Below are 25500 nucleotides of genomic sequence, written 5' to 3'. Positions count from 1 at the left end.
CGGTTATTCCAGACATGAAGTCGACATAAGGGGGCAGGCTACTTGATGGAACTGGCCGGTTATTCCAGACATGAAGTCGACATAAGGGGGCAGGCTACTTGATGAAACTGGCCGGTTATTCCGGACATGAAGTCGACATAAGCGGGCAGGCTACTTGATGGAACTGGCCGGTTATTCCAGACATGAAGTCGACATAAGGGGGCAGGCTACTTGATGGAACTGGCCGGTTATTCCAGACATGAAGTCGACATAAGCGGGCAGGCTACTTGATGGAACTGGCCGGTTATTCCAGACATGAAGTCGACATAAGGGGGCAGGCTACTTGATGGAACTGGCCGGTTATTCCAGACATGAAGTCGACATAAGGGGGCAGGCTACTTGATGGAACTGGCCGGTTATTCCAGACATGAAGTCGACATAAGGGGGCAGGCTACTTGATGGAACTGGCAGCTTGTTCCAGGCGGAACCTTCTCGCTGCAGCCTCAGTTTGCACCCGGACAGGTTTAGCGCGAGCGTGTGTCCAGAGGAGCACTTGATGGCCAACACGAAGGTGAGTGTAAAGTCCGGCTTTTTAACGTCATGCTGGGCCATGGCTCCAGTAAATGAGTTATTTTAGTCTGTGTGAGTCCACGGAAAGTTGACTTTTATCTCCCTCTGGAGCGACATGGTTGGAGGATGGAGGCGGGCTAGCTGTTAGCTTCGAGCTAAGCAGCAGACGAGCAGACACAAACATAGTTTGTAGGTCAACAAAGGTGGGCAAGATGTGGCTTCTGGAGTGTTGATGTGCGAGGAGTGTTGACAAGGAGTCTCTTGGAAAAGTGGCCGACATGTTAGCAAAGTGTGGCTCGCATCGCTGACAGTGACGTCATCGCCCTCATTGTTGACTGAAGCAGGGATGCTGACTGCGCCGCGTGACCAATGCGCATGCGTCGCCATACACTTAGCAGATGTCACGTGGGACCAGGGGCGTCACTAGCTTTTAAGGACAGGGGGGGCTTAGCCCCCAGGAGATGAACAGGATGTGAGCGCACGAGTACAAAACTTCACAAACGGCTAACAAAGACTTAGAAAATTATTCTTTGTTATTATTATTATTCCAGTCGGTTAAGGAAATTAAATATATATGGAAGTCCTAATAGAAGTGAGAAACATTTATGTATACTGTAAGAAAGACTAAGTCTGTCTGCTGATCTGAAAAAGAGCCAAAGCTGTCAAAGAGCTGAGGGACCATCTTCAAAGTGCAATGCTGAAACAAATAATGCAAACAATAAAATGTAACTTCCTGGGCTTCACATAAATGATGTCCCGTCGTCCCGTTGTCGGTAAAAAAAATGCACGGGACGATGGCTTTTAACCATTTTTTTTCTTTTTCTCTTTATGTATTTATTCACTTTACATTTTATATTAAATGTCTTGGATTTTCTCCCCTCTGAAAATCCTATGAAATGTTTAATAAGCCCTCCTATAATAATACAACAGCTATTAATGTAACAAATCAATGCAATAAACATTTTTGATGTTTTTTTTTCATTATTTTAACAATAGGCTAATGTATACTACTTTATATAGATTCTACAAGAAACACAAAACTTAAAAACTAAATTACTTACAATTGCAGACACAAGGTTTTGTGCAGTTTGACCACAGAGTTGAGAAAGAGCAAAGATCTTCAATATTTGTTTTTGAAAATCACAAAGAAATCTTCTGGGGGAGGATGACCCCGCCCCTACAGGTATTTGCTTTACAAACTTTCAGCCCCACCTAAAACAAAATTCACCAGCCACCACTGATTATGATGCATTCTCATTTTAGGCAAAACATAAGACAATACTCTCTTAACAGCATAACTGTAACCAGGAATAAGTCTTCAAGTATCAATATTCAAATACTAACTTTGTAAGGTAAGACAGACTTTGGTTTTATCCTGAATCAGGTGAAACAGATTGGTGGTTTTAGCAGATTATAAAGACTTTCAGGTGCTTATATATGTTGAAGTATTTGGCAGACACTTTTATCCAAAGCAACATACATGAAAAATACATATAAAACAATCACTGTAAACATGATCGTTTACGGGACGAATGTAATAGAAAATATCAATACAAAGTGTCAGGACAGAATGAACTCTATGCTGCTGCAGCAACAGAGATACGGTCTATTGGTCCATGTATACGTATATTCATACATTGTTTATGTAGGATATACACATGTATATATAACCTAATCGTATTGTTTCTTCAACCTAAAAATAGCTCACTGTTTTCTCCCCCTTCTCTGGGATTATTGTTCCCAGTATTGATCTTGGACGTCTGGTCACTTATAGCATGTAAGAATATTCTATTACTGTTAAGCAAACTATGAACATGCCAAAACATGTGTCCTTTATCATAGTTACACATATGACAAAAAAGCGCGTGAAAATCAGTGGTATTCAGTGAGATAAAATGCGCTGACAGTTCATTGCTCCTGCCAAAAGAATAGCACTGAGTGGAGTGGATCACCACTCCAAGATGGCGGCCGCGCGGCTCGTCTCGTCAGCGCCAGTGTGCAGTAGCGCTCCTTACGCTGTGAAGTGAGGGGAAACTGAGTCAATAATGACAGGTTATATCGTTATTCATTTTAAACTTTTATTCAGGCCACTTTGAAATTAATATTTCGGCATGTATTTGTAAAAAAAAGAAAATAAATACAAATAAAATATAACGCCAAATTATTTGGGGGGGCTTAAGAATATTTTAGGGGGGTTTGAATCCCCCTAAAATAGGCCTAGTGACGCCCCTGCGTGGGATCATCTATAAGGTGTAATGTGTGATCATCTATAAGGTGTAATGTGTGATCATCTATAAGGTGTAATGTGGGATCATCTATAAGGTGTAATGTGGGATCATCTATAAGGTGTAATGTGTGATCATCTATAAGGTGTAATGTGTGGTCATCTATAAGGTGTAATGTGGGATCATCTATAAGGTGTAATGTGGGATCATCTATAAGGTGTAATGTGTGATCATCTATAAGGTGTAATGTGTGATCATCTATAAGGTGTAATGTGTGGTCATCTATAAGGTGTAATGTGGGATCATCTATAAGGTGTAATGTGGGATCATCTATAAGGTGTAATGTGGGATCATCTATAAGGTGTAATGTGGGATCATCTATAAGATGTAATGTGGGATCATCTATAAGGTGTAATGTGAGATCATCTATAAGGTGTAATGTGTGGTCATCTATAAGGTGTAATGTGTGGTCATCTATAAGGTGTAATGTGTGATCATCTATAAGGTGTAATGTGTGGTCATCTATAAGGTGTAATGTGGGATCATCTATAAGGTGTAATGTGGGATCATCTATAAGGTGTAATGTGGGATCATCTATAAGGTGTAATGTGGGATCATCTATAAGATGTAATGTGTGGTCATCTATAAGGTGTAATGTGTGATCATCTATAAGGTGTAATGTGTGGTCATCTATAAAGTGTAATGTGTGATCATCTATAAGGTGTAATGTGTGGTCATCTATAAGGTGTAATGTGGGATCATCTATAAGGTGTAATGTGTGATCATCTATAAGGTGTAATGTGTGGTCATCTATAAGGTGTAATGTGTGGTCATCTATAAGGTGTAATGTGAGATCATCTATAAGATGTAATGTGTGATCATCTATAAGGTGTAATGTGTGGTCATCTATAAGGTGTAATGTGTGGTCATCTATAAGGTGTAATGTGTGATCATCTATAAGGTGTAATGTGTGATCATCTATAAGGTGTAATGTGTGGTCATCTATAAGGTGTAATGTGAGATCATCTATAAGATGTAATGTGTGGTCATCTATAAGGTGTAATGTGGGATCATCTATAAGGTGTAATGTGTGATCATCTATAAGGTGTAATGTGTGGTCATCTATAAGGTGTAATGTGAGATCATCTATAAGATGTAATGTGTGATCATCTATAAGGTGTAATGTGTGGTCATCTATAAGGTGTAATGTGTGGTCATCTATAAGGTGTAATGTGTGATCATCTATAAGGTGTAATGTGTGATCATCTATAAGGTGTAATGTGGGATCATCTATAAGGTGTAATGTGGGATCATCTATAAGGTGTAATGTGTGATCATCTATAAGGTGTAATGTGTGATCATCTATAAGGTGTAATGTGTGATCATCTATAAGGTGTAATGTGTGATCATCTATAAGGTGTAATGTGTGATCATCTATAAGGTGTAATGTGTGGTCATCTATAAGGTGTAATGTGTGGTCATCTATAAGGTGTAATGTGTGATCATCTATAAGGTGTAATGTGTGATCATCTATAAGGTGTAATGTGGGATCATCTATAAGGTGTAATGTGGGATCATCTATAAGGTGTAATGTGTGGTCATCTATAAGGTGTAATGTGTGATCATCTATAAGGTGTAATGTGTGATCATCTATAAGGTGTAATGTGTGATCATCTATAAGGTGTAATGTGTGATCATCTATAAGGTGTAATGTGTGGTCATCTATAAGGTGTAATGTGTGGTCATCTATAAGGTGTAATGTGGGATCATCTATAAGATGTAATGTGGGATCATCTATAAAGTGTAATGTGTGATCATCTATAAGGTGTAATGTGTGGTCATCTATAAGGTGTAATGTGGGATCATCTATAAGGTGTAATGTGTGGTCATCTATAAGGTGTAATGTGTGATCATCTATAAGGTGTAATGTGAGATCATCTATAAGGTGTAATGTGTGATCATCTATAAGGTGTAATGTGGGATCATCTATAAGGTGTAATGTGGGATCATCTATAAGATGTAATGTGTGGTCATCTATAAGGTGTAATGTGGGATCATCTATAAGGTGTAATGTGAGATCATCTATAAGGTGTAATGTGTGGTCATCTATAAGGTGTAATGTGTGGTCATCTATAAGGTGTAATGTGGGATCATCTATAAGGTGTAATGTGGGATCATCTATAAGGTGTAATGTGTGGTCATCTATAAGGTGTAATGTGGGATCATCTATAAGGTGTAATGTGAGATCATCTATAAGGTGTAATGTGTGGTCATCTATAAGGTGTAATGTGTGGTCATCTATAAGGTGTAATGTGTGATCATCTATAAGGTGTAATGTGTGATCATCTATAAGGTGTAATGTGGGATCATCTATAAGGTGTAATGTGGGATCATCTATAAGGTGTAATGTGTGATCATCTATAAGGTGTAATGTGTGATCATCTATAAGGTGTAATGTGTGATCATCTATAAGGTGTAATGTGTGATCATCTATAAGGTGTAATGTGTGATCATCTATAAGGTGTAATGTGTGGTCATCTATAAGGTGTAATGTGTGGTCATCTATAAGGTGTAATGTGGGATCATCTATAAGGTGTAATGTGGGATCATCTATAAGGTGTAATGTGGGATCATATATAAGATGTAATGTGTGGTCATCTATAAGGTGTAATGTGGGATCATCTATAAAGTGTAATGTGTGATCATCTATAAGATGTAATGTGTGGTCATCTATAAGATGTAATGAGGGATCATCTATAAGGTGTAATGTGTGGTCATCTATAAGGTGTAATGTGTGGTCATCTATAAGATGTAATGTGGGATCGTCTATAAGGTGTAATGTGGGATCATCTATAAAGTGTAATGTGTGATCATCTATAAGGTGCAATGTGTGGTCATCTATAAGGTGTAATGTGGGATCATCTATAAGGTGTAATGTGTGGTCATCTATAAGGTGTAATGTGTGATCATCTATAAGGTGTAATGTGTGATCATCTATAAGGTGTAATGTGGGATCATCTATAAGATGTAATGTGGGATCATCTATAAGGTGTAATGTGTGGTCATCTATAAGGTGTAATGTGTGATCATCTATAAGGTGTAATGTGTGATCATCTATAAGGTGTAATGTGGGATCATCTATAAGATGTAATGTGAGATCATCTAAAAGATGTAATGTGAGATCATTTATAAAGTGTAATGTGTGATCATCTATAAGGTGTAATGTGTGGTCATCTATAAGGTGTAATGTGTGGTCATCTATAAGGTGTAATGTGTGGTCATCTATAAGGTGTAATGTGTGGTCATCTATAAGGTGTAATGTGTGGTCATCTATAAGGTGTAATGTGTGGTCATCTATAAGGTGTAATGTGTGATCATCTATAAGGTGTAATGTGGGATCATCTATAAGGTGTAATGTGTGGTCATCTATAAGGTGTAATGTGTGATCATCTATAAGGTGTAATGTGTGGTCATCTATAAGGTGTAATGTGTGGTCATCTATAAGGTGTAATGTGGGATCATCTATAAGGTGTAATGTGTGATCATCTATAAGGTGTAATGTGGGATCATCTATAAGGTGTAATGTGGGATCATATATAAGGTGTAATATGTGGTCATCTATAAGGTGTAATGTGTGATCATCTATAAGGTGTAATGTGTGATCATCTATAAGGTGTAATGTGTGGTCATCTATAAGGTGTAATGTGTGGTCATCTATAAGGTGTAATGTGGGATCATCTATAAGGTGTAATGTGTGATCATCTATAAGGTGTAATGTGGGATCATATATAAGGTGTAATGTGAGATCATCTATAAGGTGTAATGTGTGGTCATCTATAAGGTGTAATGTGGGATCATCTATAAAGTGTAATGTGTGATCATCTATAAGAGGGCCTGGAGCGAGAGGAGAACCAGCCTCGTCCTGGGTCACCAGTCTGGAGCGAGAGGAGAACCAGCCTCGTCCTGGGTCACCAGTCTGGAGCGAGAGGAGAACCAGCCTCGTCCTGGGTCACCAGTCTGGAGTGAGAGGAGAACCAGCCTCGTCCTGGGTCACCAGTCTGGAGCGAAAGGAGAACCAGCCTCGTCCTGGGTCACCAGTCTGGAGCGAGAGGAGAACCAGCCTCGTCCTGGGTCACCAGTCTGGAGCGAGAGGAGAACCAGCCTCGTCCTGGGTCACCAGTCTGGAGCGAGAGGAGAACCAGCCTCGTCCTGGGTCACCAGTCTGGAGCGAGAGGAGAACCAGCCTCGTCCTGGGTCACCAGTCTGGAGCGAGAGGAGAACCAGCCTCGTCCTGGGTCACCAGTCTGGAGCGAGAGGAGAACCAGCCTCGTCCTGGGTCACCAGTCTGGAGCGAAAGGAGAACCAGCCTCGTCCTGGGTCACCAGTCTGGAGCGAGAGGAGAACCAGCCTCGTCCTGGGTCACCAGTCTGGAGCGAGAGGAGAACCAGCCTCGTCCTGGGTCACCACTCTGGAGCGAGAGGAGAACCAGCCTCGTCCTGGGTCACCAGTCTGGAGCGAAAGGAGAACCAGCCTCGTCCTGGGTCACCAGTCTGGAGCGAAAGGAGAACCAGCCTCGTCCTGGGTCACCAGTCTGGAGCGAAAGGAGAACCAGCCTCGTCCTGGGTCACCAGTCTGGAGCGAGAGGAGAACCAGCCTCGTCCTGGGTCACCAGTCTGGAGTGAGAGGAGAACCAGCCTCGTCCTGGGTCACCAGTCTGGAGCGAAAGGAGAACCAGCCTCGTCCTGGGTCACCAGTCTGGAGCGAAAGGAGAACCAGCCTCGTCCTGGGTCACCAGTCTGGAGCGAGAGGAGAACCAGCCTCGTCCTGGGTCACCAGTCTGGAGCGAGAGGAGAACCAGCCTCGTCCTGGGTCACCAGTCTGGAGCGAGAGGAGAACCAGCCTCGTCCTGGGTCACCAGTCTGGAGCGAAAGGAGAACCCACCTCGTCCTGGGTCACCAGTCTGGAGCGAAAGGAGAACCAGCCTCGTCCTGGGTCACCAGTCTGGAGCGAGAGGAGAACCAGCCTCGTCCTGGGTCACCAGTCTGGAGCGAGAGGAGAACCAGCCTCGTCCTGGGTCACCAGTCTGGAGCGAGAGGAGAACCAGCCTCGTCCTGGGTCACCAGTCTGGAGCGAGAGGAGAACCAGCCTCGTCCTGGGTCACCAGTCTGGAGCGAAAGGAGAACCAGCCTCGTCCTGGGTCACCAGTCTGGAGCGAGAGGAGAACCAGCCTCGTCCTGGGTCACCAGTCTGGAGCGAGAGGAGAACCAGCCTCGTCCTGGGTCACCAGTCTGGAGTGAGAGGAGAACCAGCCTCGTCCTGGGTCACCAGTCTGGAGCGAGAGGAGAACCAGCCTCGTCCTGGGTCACCAGTCTGGAGCGAAAGGAGAACCAGCCTCGTCCTGGGTCACCAGTCTGGAGCGAAAGGAGAACCAGCCTCGTCCTGGGTCACCAGTCTGGAGCGAGAGGAGAACCAGCCTCGTCCTGGGTCACCAGTCTGGAGTGAGAGGAGAACCAGCCTCGTCCTGGGTCACCAGTCTGGAGCGAAAGGAGAACCAGCCTCGTCCTGGGTCACCAGTCTGGAGCGAAAGGAGAACCAGCCTCGTCCTGGGTCACCAGTCTGGAGCGAGAGGAGAACCAGCCTCGTCCTGGGTCACCAGTCTGGAGCGAGAGGAGAACCAGCCTCGTCCTGGGTCACCAGTCTGGAGCGAGAGGAGAACCAGCCTCGTCCTGGGTCACCAGTCTGGAGCGAAAGGAGAACCCACCTCGTCCTGGGTCACCAGTCTGGAGCGAAAGGAGAACCAGCCTCGTCCTGGGTCACCAGTCTGGAGCGAGAGGAGAACCAGCCTCGTCCTGGGTCACCAGTCTGGAGCGAGAGGAGAACCAGCCTCGTCCTGGGTCACCAGTCTGGAGCGAGAGGAGAACCAGCCTCGTCCTGGGTCACCAGTCTGGAGCGAGAGGAGAACCAGCCTCGTCCTGGGTCACCAGTCTGGAGCGAGAGGAGAACCAGCCTCGTCCTGGGTCACCAGTCTGGAGTGAGAGGAGAACCAGCCTCGTCCTGGGTCACCAGTCTGGAGCGAAAGGAGAACCAGCCTCGTCCTGGGTCACCAGTCTGGAGCGAAAGGAGAACCAGCCTCGTCCTGGGTCACCAGTCTGGAGCGAGAGGAGAACCAGCCTCGTCCTGGGTCACCAGTCTGGAGTGAGAGGAGAACCAGCCTCGTCCTGGGTCACCAGTCTGGAGCGAGAGGAGAACCAGCCTCGTCCTGGGTCACCAGTCTGGAGCGAAAGGAGAACCCACCTCGTCCTGGGTCACCAGTCTGGAGCGAAAGGAGAACCAGCCTCGTCCTGGGTCACCAGTCTGGAGCGAGAGGAGAACCAGCCTCGTCCTGGGTCACCAGTCTGGAGCGAGAGGAGAACCAGCCTCGTCCTGGGTCACCAGTCTGGAGCGAGAGGAGAACCAGCCTCGTCCTGGGTCACCAGTCTGGAGCGAGAGGAGAACCAGCCTCGTCCTGGGTCACCAGTCTGGAGCGAGAGGAGAACCAGCCTCGTCCTGGGTCACCAGTCTGGAGTGAGAGGAGAACCAGCCTCGTCCTGGGTCACCAGTCTGGAGCGAAAGGAGAACCAGCCTCGTCCTGGGTCACCAGTCTGGAGCGAAAGGAGAACCAGCCTCGTCCTGGGTCACCAGTCTGGAGCGAGAGGAGAACCAGCCTCGTCCTGGGTCACCAGTCTGGAGTGAGAGGAGAACCAGCCTCGTCCTGGGTCACCAGTCTGGAGCGAGAGGAGAACCAGCCTCGTCCTGGGTCACCAGTCTGGAGCGAGAGGAGAACCAGCCTCGTCCTGGGTCACCAGTCTGGAGCGAGAGGAGAACCAGCCTCGTCCTGGGTCACCAGTCTGGAGCGAGAGGAGAACCAGCCTCGTCCTGGGTCACCAGTCTGGAGCGAAAGGAGAACCAGCCTCGTCCTGGGTCACCAGTCTGGAGCGAGAGGAGAACCAGCCTCGTCCTGGGTCACCTCTGTGTCGACTAGTTGACGTGCAGTGGACACACCAACCTCGCAGCAATGTAGCAACAATAGCAAATAAGTAAACTGGCTAAATCATCCCATACTCTCTCTCCAAGTTCTACAGTCTATATGACAAACTCAAGGCAAACGTGACTAAACCTCCCGTTGGTGAAGTCACGGTGCAGCACACAAACACAAGTGTGAGCTGCGGCTAGCTTCCTAGCGGTTAGCATGCACTTCACGTATCCTGGCAACGTGCAGCGCCCAAACATCCTAAACTTTAACTGGTGCTCCTGATGCACTGTCACTTCTAACACTCTTACTGTGGTTCTTTCTCCCATCTGCTATCCTGGTAAACTGTCTTCCATGTAGTACTACCGACGCTGCACTGCCTGTTAGTGCCGGAACTCTTTTAACAGTTTTCCTACCAGCTGGCGGAAACGGAACGGCCTGTAACCGTAGCAACCGAAGCCATAGCAACTGTTAAACGATGTGAATATACACAGTTCAGCTTTCCAAACAACCCGTAGTAAATAGAAATAAATAATAATAACAATAATCCCATAACAGAAATGATCTCCTAACTGTAGAACTTAAAGTAACAATTACACAAACATGCAAACCTTCAGAACAGTTACCAACAACAACATGCTGATTGTTACTGATTGGATCCTATTGGGGAAATATTGCATTCAACATACAGAGTCATGAGCTTCTATGGACAGATAGACATGAAGTTTATGGAGGGATGGAAGTGTTGAATAAAACAATTATATTGAAACATGTTCTGACAGGGACCAGGGACCAGACTTGAGGAGAGCCATAAAGTTTGAAGTAATCTCCATCTTGAAATGGTTTAGAAAATGGCAAAGAAGCAAATGGCCGCCGCATGCTGTGATTGGACAGCCCTGATAGGACGGCAGGAGATGTCTGGCTAACATGTGGCCTGGTCCTCAGTGAGATAATGGCCGCTTGAATAATTCAGAGGAAGAGAATCAATAAGAGGACGAGGGAGAGGCTGTTTGGCTCGGAGGAGCATGGCTTTATTCTAGGAAAGGCCTCACGGATGTTTCTTCTTCCTCTTCCAGGCAACATCTTGCTGATGTGTGGCTGCTGGAAGCAGACCGGACCTCTCTGCGGTTCTCAGACCCTTTTCAAGGTGAAAGTCAGACAGGTTGATGGAAGAACAAGAGGCGGAGAAGTAGTAGAAGAAGACTTGAAGGCCCTCCAGATCCTGGTCCACATGTGTACAAGACATTGGTCCAGATGCTTGTTGGACATGCGTGAGCTTTAAAACCCGGAGAAGGTCTGGCCATGGAGGACCTGAGGCAGCTGGAGATGGTGGGCGACATCAGCCCAGCTCTAGAGGCCACAGAGGACTTCATTCACTGCATGGACGCCATTCAAGGCCAAGGTCCGAGCCGGGCTCAGGCGGGAGTCTTCCAAGCCTCCAGGCAGCCCGGCAAGCTGCAGGAGGTCTCTGGCACGGCCCTGGCCAAGCTGAGCTCCAGCGGCGTGTGGAGCCTGCTGGCGGCCCAGCAACCCGAGGTGGGACCACTGGGACTGGCCTGGGCCGACAACCTGAGCGTGCTGGGTCTGAGGCACGGCAAGAGGAGCCGGGCGCGCTCCACCAATGACCTGGCGACCCACGGCAAGGACAGCACTGCCGCCTCCACCAACAGCGCCTTCAAGAAAGGACACAACCGCTCCAGGTCGGACGTCAACTACCGGCCGTCCAACTACACCCACAACGGACTGCTTGCCGGGGACACCCTCAACAACACCAACCTGCAGCGCTGGCAGCAAGGCGAGTGCGCGCACACACACACACACACACACACACACACACACACACACACACACACACACACACACATGCACAGTAGACAGTATGAATGTCCTGCTGTCCTTTGCAAACATCCTGAAAGGAGGCAGTAATGATAGAAAATGATGATAACTTCAAATGACACAACTGTGCTACCACACACACACACACACACACACACACACACACACACACACAGTATTTGTGTGTTTTGGCATGGTGAGGGATGTTGAGGATAATAGTTTGTAATCCTGTCAGCAAATGGACTGAAATGAGGACGCTAATTAGGTGCATTATGTAGCATTAGCATATGTGTGACAAGCTAGCAGCCCGAAGAGATTCATTGTCGCCATGTTTGCTTTGTCCTTAGCAACACTTGGACATGCTTCCATTGTTACCAACAACAACAACACGCCCATTGTTACCAACAACAACAACACGCCCATTGTTACCAACAGGAACATGCTGATTGTTACCAAAATCACATCAATTGTTACCGACAACAACACGCCCATTGTTACCAACAACAACAACAACACGCTCATTGTTACCAACAACAACAACACGCCCATTGTTACCAACAACACGCCCATTGTTACCAACAACATGCCCATTGTTACCAACAACAACAACATGCCCACTGTTACCAACAACAACAACACGCCCATTGTTACCAACAACAACACGCCCATTGTTACCAACAGGAACATGCTGATTGTTACCAAAATCACATCAATTGTTACCGACAACAACACGCCCATTGTTACCAACAACAACAACACGCCCATTGTTACCAACAACAACAACACACCCATTGTTACCACCAACAACAACAACACACCCATTGTTACCACCAACAACAACAACACGCCCATTGTTACCACCACCAACAACAACACGCCCATTGTTACCAACAACAACAACACGCCCATTGTTACCAACAACAACAACACGCCCATTGTTACCAACAACAACAACACACCCATTGTTACCAACAACAACAACACACCCATTGTTGCCACCAACAACAACAACACACCCATTGTTACCACCAACAACAACACACCCATTGTTACCAACAACAACAACACAACCATTGTTACCAACAACAACAACACGTCCATTGTTACCAACAACAACACCCCCATTGTTACCAACAACAACAACACCCCCATTGTTACCAACAACAACAACACGCCCATTGTTACCAACAACAACAACACGCCCATTGTTACCAACAACAACAACAACACGCCCATTGTTACCAACAACAACAACACGCCCATTGTTACCAACAACAACAACACGCCCATTGTTACCAACAACAACAACACACCCATTGTTACCAACAACAACAACACGCCCATTGTTACCAACAACACCCCCATTGTTATTAACAACAACAACACGCCCATTGTTACCAACAACAACAACAACACGCCCATTGTTACCAACAACAACAACACGCCCATTGTTACCAACAACAACAACACGCCCATTGTTACCAACAACAACAACACGCCCATTGTTACCAACAACAACAACACGCCCATTGTTACCAACAACAACAACACGCCCATTGTTACCAACAACAACAACACGCCCATTGTTACCAACAACACGCCCATTGTTACCAACAACAACACGCCCATTGTTACCAACAACAACACGCCCATTGTTACCAACAACACGCCCATTGTTACCAACAACAACACGCCCATTGTTACCAACAACACGCCCATTGTTACCAACAACACGCCCATTGTTACCAACAACAACAACACGCCCATTGTTACCAACAACAACAACACGCCCATTGTTACCAACAACAACAACACCCCCATTGTTACCAACAACAACACGCCCATTGTTACCAACAACAACAACACGCCCATTGTTACCAACAGGAACATGCTGATTGTTACCAGAATCACATCAATTGTTACCGACAACAGCAACATGAGGATTGTTACCAACAACAACATGAGGATTGTTAACAACATCACGTTGATTGCTTCCAACATCACGTTGATTGTTACCAACAACATCACGTTGATTGCTTCCAACATCACGTTGATTGTTACCAACAACATCACGTTGATTGCTTCCAACATCACGTTGATTGTTACCAACAACATCACGTTGATTGGTGGAGGCAGCGGTGGCGGCGATGACCAAGAAAAACGCAGAGTTGGAATATAATCACAACACTTTATGTACATATTTATATATGTAACTACAAGCTCCATTCACAGACAGAGTCCCATTGCTTTTATGAGCGGTCGAGCGAGTCAAAAGCCGGGGGGAAAAAAAAGGTTATTTTTTAAAAAAATTTATTTTTTATTTGTGGCGGCCGTAATTCTTTCATGGCGGGCTGCCACAAATAAATGAATGTGTTGGAAACCCTGACTAGTCAGTCCAGTCTAATTGAGGGGGGCACTTTTCCACGCCTCTGTGTCTCATTTGCATATTCATGCATTGTTAACACGGGCTTTGGAGAAGATGGATGGCTCCAAATGTGAAAGTAAAGGCCCTCACTTAGCACTCTGACAGATGAAACCAGTCGTGCTGTTTTGAAGTAAATGATTTATTGTTGTGTCAACTCAAGCTCTTCAAGTTAACTGCTGGATCACATGACACCTTGCAGACTTGGAGAGAATGGAGAGATGCTGAGAGCCAACCGCCATGTTTGTTCCTTCAAGTGACAAGCAGCTTACTTCCCAATCGGGCTCTCATTCCACTTTCTGCTTAACCGTGCGCTTCCTAAGCCATTCTTATTTGGAACAGACAGCTGGATTAGCATCAATCTTCTTTAGTTTAGAGCTGACGTGACTTCCAAAAGCCAACAGTGAGGTCTTAAGAGGAACATGTAGCTTACAACAAAATCTTTGTACAAACCCTGTTTCCATATGAGTTGGGAAGTTGTGTTAGATGTAAATATAAACAGAATACAATGATTTGCAAATCCTTTTCAAGCCATATTCAGTTGAATATGCTACAAAGACAACATATTTCATGTTCAAACTCATAAACATTTTTTTTTTTTTTTTGCAAGTAATCATAAACTTTAGAATTTGATGCCAGCAACACGTGACAAAAAAGTTGGGAAAGGTGGCAATAAATCCTGATCAAGTTGAGGAATGCTCATCAAACACTTATTTGGAACATCCCACAGGTGTCCAGGCTAATTGGGAACAGGTGGGTGCCATGATTGGCTATAAAAACAGCTTCCCAAAAAATGCTCAGTCTTTCACAAGAAAGGATGGGGCGAGGTACACCCCTTTGTCCACAACTGTGTGAGCAAATAGTCAAACAGTTTAAGAACAACCTTTCTCAAAGTGACATTGCAAAAAATGTAGGGATTTCAACATCTACGCTCCATAATATCATCAAAAGGTTCAGAGAATCTGGAGAAATCACTCCACAGAAGCGGCATGGCCGGAAACCAACATTGAATGGCCGTGACCTTCCATCCCTCAGACGGCACTGTATCAAAAACCGACATCAATCTCTAAAGGATATCACCACATGGGCTCAGGAACACTTCCGAAAACCACTGTCACTAAATACAGTACCTCGCTACCTCTGTAAGTGCTAGTTAAAACTCTACTATGCAAAGCCAAAGCCATTTATCAACAACATCCAGAAACGCCGCCGGCTTCTCTGGGCCCGAGATCATCTAAGATGGACTGATGCAAAGTGGAAAAGTGTTCTGTGGTCTGACGAGTCCACATTTCAAATTGTTTTTGGAAATATTCAACCTCGTGTCATCCGGACCAAAGGGGAAGCGAACCATCCAGACTGTTATCAACGCAAAGTGTAAAAGCCAGCATGTGTGATGGTATGGGGGTGCATTAGTGCCCAAGGCATGGGTAACTTACACATCTGTGATGGTATGGGGGTGTATTAGTGAACAAGACATGGGTAACTTACACATGTGTGATGGTATGGGGGTGTATTAGTGCCCAAGGCATGGGTAACTTACACATGTGTGATGGTATGGGGGTGCATTAGTGCCCAAGACATGGGTAACTTACACATGTGTGATGGTATGGGGGTGTATTAGTGCCCAAGGCATGGGTAACTTACACATGTGTGATGGTATGGGGGTGCATTAGTGCCCAAGACATGGGTAACTTACACATGTGTGATGGTATGGGGGTGTATTAGTGCCCAAGGCATGGGTAACTTACCCATGTGTGATGGTATGGGGGTGTATTAGTGCCCAAGACATGACTAACTTACACATGTGTGATGGTATGGGGGTGTATTAGTGCCCAAGGCATGGGTAACTTACACATGTGTGATGGTATGGGGGTGTATTAGTGGCCAAGGCATGGGTAACTTACACATGTGTGATGGTATGGGGGTGTATTAGTGCCCAAGGCATGGGTAACTTACACATGTGTGATGGTATGGGGGTGCATTAGGGCCCAAGGCATGGGTAACTTACACATGTGTGATGGTATGGGGGTGTATTAGTGAACAAGACATGGGTAACTTACACATGTGTGATGGTATGGGGGTGTATTAGTGACCAAGACATGGGTAACTTACACATGTGTGATGGTATGGGGGTGCATTAGTGCCCAAGGCATGGGTAACTTACACATGTGTGATGGTATGGGGGTGTATTAGTGCCCAAGGCATGGGTAACTTACACATGTGTGATGGTATGGGGGTGCATTAGTGCCCAAGACATGGGTAACTTACACATGTGTGATGGTATGGGGGTGTATTAGTGCCCAAGGCATGGGTAACTTACACATGTGTGATGGTATGGGGGTGCATTAGTGCCCAAGACATGGGTAACTTACACATGTGTGATGGTATGGGGGTGTATTAGTGCCCAAGGCATGGGTAACTTACACATGTGTGATGGTATGGGGGTGTATTAGTGCCCAAGACATGACTAACTTACACATGTGTGATGGTATGGGGGTGTATTAGTGCCCAAGGCATGGGTAACTTACACATGTGTGATGGTATGGGGGTGTATTAGTGGCCAAGGCATGGGTAACTTACACATGTGTGATGGTATGGGGGTGTATTAGTGCCCAAGGCATGGGTAACTTACACATGTGTGATGGTATGGGGGTGCATTAGGGCCCAAGGCATGGGTAACTTACACATGTGTGATGGTATGGGGGTGTATTAGTGCCCAAGACATGGGTAACTTACACATGTGTGATGGTATGGGGGTGCATTAGTGCCCAAGGCATGGGTAACTTACACATGTGTGATGGTATGGGGGTGTATTAGTGAACAAGACATGACTAACTTACACATGTGTGATGGTATGGGGGTGTATTAGTGAACAAGACATGACTAACTTACACATGTGTGATGGTATGGGGGTGTATTAGTGAACAAGACATGGGTAACTTACACATGTGTGATGGTATGGGGGTGTATTAGTGCCCAAGGCATGGGTAACTTACACATGTGTGATGGTATGGGGGTGTATTAGTGCCCAAGGCATGGGTAACTTACACATGTGTGATGGTATGGGGGTGTATTAGTGAACAAGACATGGGTAACTTACACATGTGTGATGGTATGGGGGTGTATTAGTGAACAAGGCATGGGTAACTTACACATGTGTGATGGTATGGGGGTGTATTAGTGGCCAAGGCATGGGTAACTTACACATGTGTGATGGTATGGGGGTGTATTAGTGCCCAAGGCATGGGTAACTTACACATGTGTGATGGTATGGGGGTGCATTAGGGCCCAAGGCATGGGTAACTTACACATGTGTGATGGTATGGGGGTGTATTAGTGACCAAGACATGGGTAACTTACACATGTGTGATGGTATGGGGGTGCATTAGTGCCCAAGGCATGGGTAACTTACACATGTGTGATGGTATGGGGGTGTATTAGTGCCCAAGGCATGGGTAACTTACACATGTGTGATGGTATGGGGGTGTATTAGTGAACAAGACATGGGTAATTTACACATGTGTGATGGTATGGGGGTGTATTAGTGCCCAAGGCATGGGTAACTTACACATGTGTGTTAATGCTGAAAGGTACATACAGGTTTTGGAACAACATATGCTTCCATTGATTGATTGATTGATCTAAGCGCCGTCTTTTTCATGGACGCCCCTGCTTATTTCAGCAAGACAATGCCGTAGTGGGTCATGTGACATAGTGGGTCATGTGACGTAGTGGGTCATGTGATGTAGTGGGTCATGTGACGTAGCGGGTCATGTGACGTAGTGGGTCATGTGATGTAGTGGGTCATGTGACGTAGTGGGTCATGTGATGTAGTGGGTCATGTGACGTAGTGGGTCATGTGACGTAGTGGGTCATGTGACGTAGTGGGTCATGTGCGGTAGTGGGTCATGTGACGTAGCGGGTCATGTGACGTAGCGGGTCATGTGACGTAGCGGGTCATGTGACGTAGCGGGTCATGTGCGGTAGTGGGTCATGTGACGTAGCGGGTCATGTGACGTAGCGGGTCATGTGCGGTAGCGGGTCATGTGACGTAGCGGGTCATGTGACGTAGTGGGTCATGTGCGGTAGTGGGTCATGTGACGTAGCGGGTCATGTGACGTAGCGGGTCATGTGACGTAGTGGGTCATGTGACGTAGCGGGTCATGTGACGTAGCGGGTCATGTGACGTAGCGGGTCATGTGACGTAGCGGGTCATGTGCGGTAGTGGGTCATGTGACGTAGCGGGTCATGTGACGTAGCGGGTCATGTGCGGTAGCGGGTCATGTGCGGTAGCGGGTCATGTGACGTAGCGGGTCATGTGCGGTAGTGGGTCATGTGACGTAGCGGGTCATGTGACGTAGCGGGTCATGTGACGTAGCGGGTCATGTGACGTAGCGGGTCATGTGACGTAGCGGGTCATGTGCGGTAGTGGGTCATGTGACGTAGCGGGTCATGTGCGGTAGTGGGTCATGTGACGTAGCGGGTCATGTGACGTAGCGGGTCATGTGACGTAGCGGGTCATGTGACGTAGCGGGTCATGTGACGTAGCGGGTCATGTGACGTAGCGGGTCATGTGACGTAGCGGGTCATGTGACGTAGCGGGTCATGTGCGGTAGCGGGTCATGTGACGTAGCGGGTCATGTGACGTAGCGGGTCATGTGACGTAGCGGGTCATGTGACGTAGCGGGTCATGTGACGTAGCGGGTCATGTGACGTAGCGGGTCATGTGACGTAGCGGGTCATGTGACGTAGCGGGTCACGTGCCGATAGTGGGTCACGTGCGGTAGTGGGTCATGTGACGTAGTGGGTCATGTGACGTAGTGGGTCATGTGACGTAGCGGGTCATGTGACGTAGTGGGTCATGTGACGTAGCGGGTCACGTGCCGATAGTGGGTCACGTGCCGATAGTGAAGTATCTGTGTGTTGTGCAGCAGGAGACAAGGGCAGCAGCCTCGTGGTCAAGCAGGCTGAGATGGAGCATCGTGAAGGCCAGCGAGGACGTTGGAGCTCCCGTCACGTGGAGCTGACGCCCTGCGAGCTCCGCCTCTACACGCTGGACAGCAGCGCCAACCGCCAGCTGGGCAACGCCTACTCGCTGTCGCACTGCCACAGCGTGGTGTCGCCGGCGCCGTGCGGCCAGGCGGGTCTGCCTGCCGACCCGCGAACGCTGCAGGCCGTGTTCTTCAACAGCACGCGGGTGCAGCTGAGGGCGGGCAGCCAGTGGGAGGCCACGGAGTGGAGGCGGCTCATGTGGGACAAGGTGCAGGCGGTCAGGCAGGAGAACCGCGTGTCGCCCTCTTCGCCGTCAAGGTCCGACGGGGACAGCGACGCCTCGGCCGGAGCGTCGCCCCGACAGCCGAGCAGACCGACCACGCTGGCGCTGTTCAACCAGCGGCGCCAGGACGTCCTTAAAGCAGGACTGCTGCACCAGCTGCTGGACCAGAACAACTGGAGGACCTTCACCTTTGTCCTGACCACAACCACCTTGCAGGCCTTCTCCACCGAGGGCCGCGGGTCCGTGTCGCATCCTGTCTGCCAGTACCCGCTGACATCCTGCCTGGGCGTGCAGCCCCACCCACATCATGCCGACCGCTTCCAGGCCGCCTTCTCCGACCACACGCTGCCGCTCCGAGCGGACACCGCCCTCGCGGCTCAGGAGTGGACCGAGGTCCTGAGGGAGGTGGTGGCGGCGCAGGAGGAAGTGGGCGCAGCGCCGGCCCTGCAGGGGGCGCTGCTGAGGTCCCGAGAGAGGAGGCACAGAGACGCCCAAAGAGCCAAACGCCAGTCAGTCACCACCAGCTTCCTCAGTCTTCTCACCTGTGTCACCCTGGAGAAAGGACTGACGGCGCAGAGCTTCAGGTGTGCAGGTGAGTCACGTGACACCTTCACAATCTACAACATCCTGACAGTGCTCCTCCGTCATCTTCATAGCTCCGCCCACTTTACCAACTTCTTTCATGTTTGCTGCTCTTTTTCACTCTCTTCCTTTCAACTCATCACACAGACACCTCGTTAACATCAGAACGTACTCTGCTAATTACACCTGGGAATTGATGTTTTCATTGAGGAGACACACTCTCATCATCAGGTTTGGTGACCCTGGCACCTTCAGAATAGAACTTTGGGTTGGCACGCCTCTTCATCCACCACACACACACACACACACACACACACACACACACACACACACACACAGTAGTGCGGGTTGGAGTGTTTTGTCAGAGTGAAAGAAAGCACATCAAAGCGACGCACACACACACACACACACACTCAGAGGTGTGCTGCAGATGAAAGCCTGCTGACCCCCCCCCCCCCCCCCCCATCACACACTCACCCTGCTCAGGTCAAAGTGAAGACCCCCCCCCCACCCACCCCCCACTCCACAGAGCGGAGATACAATGGGCGTGGACCTTTTGAGCTGCGTTTGAATTGCCATTTAGCTTCCCCTGGTTCCAATAGAAGATGAGAGTTATATTTATCATGAACATGATTCTCATGATGTGTACTCTCCACAAACAGGGAGATGTTACTGCTAGAAGATGATTTATATTTATCATGAACATGATTCTCATGATGTGTACTCTCCACAAACAGGGAGATGTTCCAATAAAAGATGAGAGAGTTATATTTATCATGAACATGATTCACATGATGTATACTCTCCACAAATAGGGAGATGTTCCAATAAAAGATGAGAGAGTTATATTTATCATGAACATGATTCACATGATGTATGCTCTCCACAAACAGGGAGATGTTCCAATAAAAGATGAGAGAGTTATATTTATCATGAACATGATTCACATGATGTATGCTCTCCACAAACAGGGAGATGTTCCAATAAAAGATGAGAGAGTTATATTTATCATGAACATATTTCTCATGATGTATACTCTCCACAAATAGGGAGATGTTACTGCTAGAAGATGAGTTATATTTATCATGAACATGTTTCTCATGATGTATACTCTCCACAAATAGGGAGATGTTACTGCTAGAAGATGAGTTATATTTATCATGAACATGTTTCTCATGATGTATACTCTCCACAAACATGGAGATGTTACCACCAAATGATGAGTTATATTTATCATGTACATGTTTCTCATGATGTATACTCTCCACAAACATGGAGATGTTACCACCAAATGATGAGTTATATTTATCATGAACATATTTCTCATGATGTATATTCTCCACAAACAGGGAGATGTTACTGCTAGAAGATGAGTTATATTTATCATGAACATATTTCTCATGATGTATACTCTCCACAAAAATGGAGATGTTACTGCTAGAAGATGAGATTATCATGTTAATTATCATGTGACTCAGGTCAAATATGTCATTTATCATGTGACTCAAGTCAGTCATCCTGTTAATTGGGGATAGGTTGATTGGCAACACTAAATGGTCCCTAGTGTGTGACTGTTGTCTATCCGTGTTGGTCCTGTGATGAGGTTGTGACTTGTCCAGGGTGTACACCGCCTTCCACCCGATTGTAGCAGAGATAAGCTGCAGCACCCCCCACGACCCCAAAAGGGACAAGCAGTAGAAAATGGAACGATTGGATTGATTATCATGTGACTCAGGTCAATTATCATGTTAATCATGTAACTCAAGGCCATTATGTTAATTATCATGGGACTCAAATCAATTATCATGTTAATCATCATGTGACTCAGGTCAATTATCATGTTAATCATGTGACTCAAGTCAATTATCATGTTAATCATGTGACTCAAGTCAATTATCATGTTAATCATTTGACTCAAGTCAATTATCATGTTAATCATGTGACTCAAGGCCATTATGTTAATTATCATGTGACTCAAATCAATTATCATGTTAATCATCATGTGACTCAGGTCAATTATCATGTTAATCATGTGACTCAAGTCAATTATCATGTTAATCATGTGACTCAAGTCAATTATCATGTTGATCATGTGACTCAAGTCAATTATCATGTTAATTATGTGACTCATGTCAATTGTCATGTTAATTGTCATGTAACTAGTCAACTATCATGTTAATTATGTGACTCATGTCAATTGTCATGTTAATTGTCATGTAACTAGTCGATTATCATGTTAATTATCATGTGACTCAAGTCAATTATCATGTTAATTATCATGTGACTCAAGTCAGTTATCATGTTAATTATGTGACTCAAGTCAATGATCATGTTAATTATCATGTGACTCAAGTCAATTAACATGTTAATTGTCATGTGCCTCAAGTCAGTCATCATGTTAATTATGTGACTCAAGTCAATTATCATGTTAATTGTCATGTGACTCAAGTCAATTATCATGTTTATCATGTGACTCAAGTCAGTTATCATGTTAATTGTCATGTGACTCAAGTCAATTATCATGTTAATTGTCATGTGACTCAAGTCAATTATCATGTAAATTATCATGTGACTCAAGTCAATTATCATGTTAATTGTCATGTGACTCAAGTCAATTATCATGTTAATTATCATGTGACTCAAGTCAATTATCATGTTAATTATGTGCTTCAAGTCAATTATTATGTTAATTATCATGTGACTCAAGTCAATTATCATGTTAATTATGTGACTCAAGTCAATTATCATGTTGATTGTCATGTGACTCAAGTCAATTATCATGTTAATTGTCATGTGACTCAAATCAATTATCATGTTAATTATCATGTGACTCAAGTCAATTATCATGTTAATTGTCATGTGACTCAAGTCAGTTATCATGTTAATTATCATGTGACTCAAGTCAATTATCATGTTAATCATCATGTGACTCAGGTCAATTATCATGTTAATCATGTGACTCAAGTCAATTATCATGTTAATCATGTGACTCAAGTCAATCATCATGTTGATCATGTGACTCAAGTCAATTATCATGTTAATTATGTGACTCATGTCAATTGTCATGTTGTCATGTAACTAGTCAACTATCATGTTAATTATCATGTGACTCAAGTCAATTATCATGTTAATTATGTGACTCAAGTCAATTATCATGTTAATTATCATGTAACTCAAGTCAATTATCATGTTAATTATCATGTGACTCAAGTCAATTATCATGTTAATTGTCATGTGCCTCAAGTCAATTATCATGTTAATTATCATGTGCCTCAAGTCAATTATCATGTTAATTGTCATGTGACTCAAGTCAGTTATCATGTTAATTGTCATGTGACTCAAGTCAATTATCATGTTAATTGTCATGTGACTCAAGTCATCTATCATGTCAATGATCAGGTGATTCATGTCAATCAAGCTGCTTGACCATCATGTCAATTAAGCTGCCTCGAAGAAAAATGAGGTGACGTCATTTGCAACCCATTTAGAGTGACATGGGGGCGGGGCTTGTCACATGATGTCATTCTTCTCCCCATCTTTAGAAAATACAAGTGTTGTATTTTCTCAGGTCTTAGGAGGCTCTGGAACAGTGGTTCTCAAATGGGGGTACTTGAAGGTATGCCAAGGGGTACCTGAGATTTTTTTTTTTAAATATTCTAAAAATAGCAACAATTCAAAAATCCTTTACAAATATATTTATTGAATAATACTTCAAGAAAATATGAATATAAGTTCATAAAGTGTGAAAAGAAATACAACATTCAGTGTTGACAGCTAGATTTTTGTGGACATGTTCCATAAATAAGATTTCTATTTTTTGTGAAGAAATGTTTAGAAGTAAGTTGATGAATCCAGATGGATCTCTATTACAATCCCCAAAGTTGATGATTACTTCTATCTGGAGAAATCTGCATTTAGCATTCAATCACTTGTTTATTGTTCAACAACTTTTTACTTATTTTTATATCTTTTTTTTCCAAATAGTTGAAGAAAGACCACTACAAATGAGCAATATTTTGCACTCTTATACAGTTTGATAAATTAGAAAGTGATGACATAGTGCTGTATTTGACTTCTTTATCTCTTTTTTACAACCAAAAATGCTCTGCTGTGATTAGGGGGTACTTGAAGGAAAAACATGTTGACAGGGGGTACATCACTGAAAAAACATGTTGACAGGGGGTACATCACTGAAAAAACATGTTGACAGGGGGTACATCACTGAAAAAACATGTTGACAGGGGGTACATCACTGAAAAAACATGTTGACAGGGGGTACATCACTGAAAAAACATGTTGACAGGGGGTACATCACTGAAAAAACATGTTGACAGGGGGTACATCACTGAAAAAACATGTTGACGGGGTACATCACTGAAAAAACATGTTGACAGGGGTTACATCACTGAAAAAACATGTTGACAGGGGGTACTTGAAGTAAAAACATGTTGACAGGGGGTACATCACTGAAAAAACATGTTGACAGGGGGTACATCACTGAAAAAACATGTTGACAGGGGGTACATCACTGAAAAAACATGTTGACAGGGGGTACATCACTGAAAAAACATGTTGACAGGGTGTACTTGAAGTAAAAACATGTTGACAGGGGGTACATCACTGAAAAAACATGTTGACAGGGGGTACATCACTGAAAAAACATGTTGACAGGGGGTACATCACTAAAAAAACATGTTGACAGGGGTTACATCACTGAAAAAACATGTTGACAGGGGGTACATCACTGAAAAAACATGTTGACAGGGGGTACATCACTGAAAAAACATGTTGACAGGGGGTACATCACTGAAAAAACATGTTGACAGGGGGTACATCACTGAAAAAACATGTTGACAGGGGGTACATCACTGAAAAAACATGTTGACAGGGGTTACATCACTGAAAAAACATGTTGACAGGGGGTACTTGAAGGAAAAACATGTTGACAGGGGGTACATCACTGAAAAAACATGTTGACAGGGGGTACATCACTGAAAAAACATGTTGACAGGGGGTACATCACTGAAAAAACATGTTGACAGGGGGTACATCACTGAAAAAACATGTTGACAGGGTGTACTTGAAGTAAAAACATGTTGACAGGGGGTACATCACTGAAAAAACATGTTGACAGGGGGTACATCACTGAAAAAACATGTTGACAGGGGGTACATCACTGAAAAAACATGTTGACAGGGGGTACATCACTGAAAAAACATGTTGACAGGGGGTACATCACTGAAAAAACATGTTGACAGGGTGTACTTGAAGTAAAAACATGTTGACAGGGGGTACATCACTGAAAAAACATGTTGACAGGGGGTACATCACTGAAAAAACATGTTGACAGGGGGTACATCACTAAAAAAACATGTTGACAGGGGTTACATCACTGAAAAAACATGTTGACAGGGGGTACATCACTGAAAAAACATGTTGACAGGGGGTACATCACTGAAAAAACATGTTGACAGGGGGTACATCACTGAAAAAACATGTTGACAGGGGGTACATCACTGAAAAAACATGTTGACAGGGGGTACATCACTGAAAAAAACATGTTGACAGGGGTTACATCACTGAAAAAACATGTTGACAGGGG

General features: G+C 45.2%; 1 protein-coding gene across 2 annotated transcripts in view; it reads left to right on the top strand.

Moving 5' to 3' along the window:
• Positions 1-406: 406 nt before the first annotated feature.
• plekhm3 (pleckstrin homology domain containing, family M, member 3) overlaps positions 407-25500 on the top strand; it is a 54553-nt gene continuing 29459 nt past the window's right edge. The window contains exons 1-3 of one of the 2 annotated variants that reach the window (XM_061918170.1): positions 407-550; positions 10860-11578; positions 18976-19908. In XM_061918170.1, the coding sequence (XP_061774154.1) occupies positions 11086-11578; positions 18976-19908 (1426 nt within the window). In that variant the 5' untranslated portion in view covers positions 407-550; positions 10860-11085. Of the gene's footprint in view, positions 551-10859; positions 11579-18972; positions 19909-25500 lie in introns of both variants that reach the window. The other variant, XM_061918169.1, reaches the window with a different exon arrangement.

The sequence above is a fragment of the Nerophis ophidion genome, linkage group LG13 (assembly GCF_033978795.1).
Source record: "Nerophis ophidion isolate RoL-2023_Sa linkage group LG13, RoL_Noph_v1.0, whole genome shotgun sequence".
Taxonomy (NCBI): Eukaryota; Metazoa; Chordata; class Actinopteri; order Syngnathiformes; family Syngnathidae; genus Nerophis; species Nerophis ophidion.
Note: the sequence above shows the minus strand (reverse complement) of the source record. Positions and strands in the feature narration are given on the sequence as shown.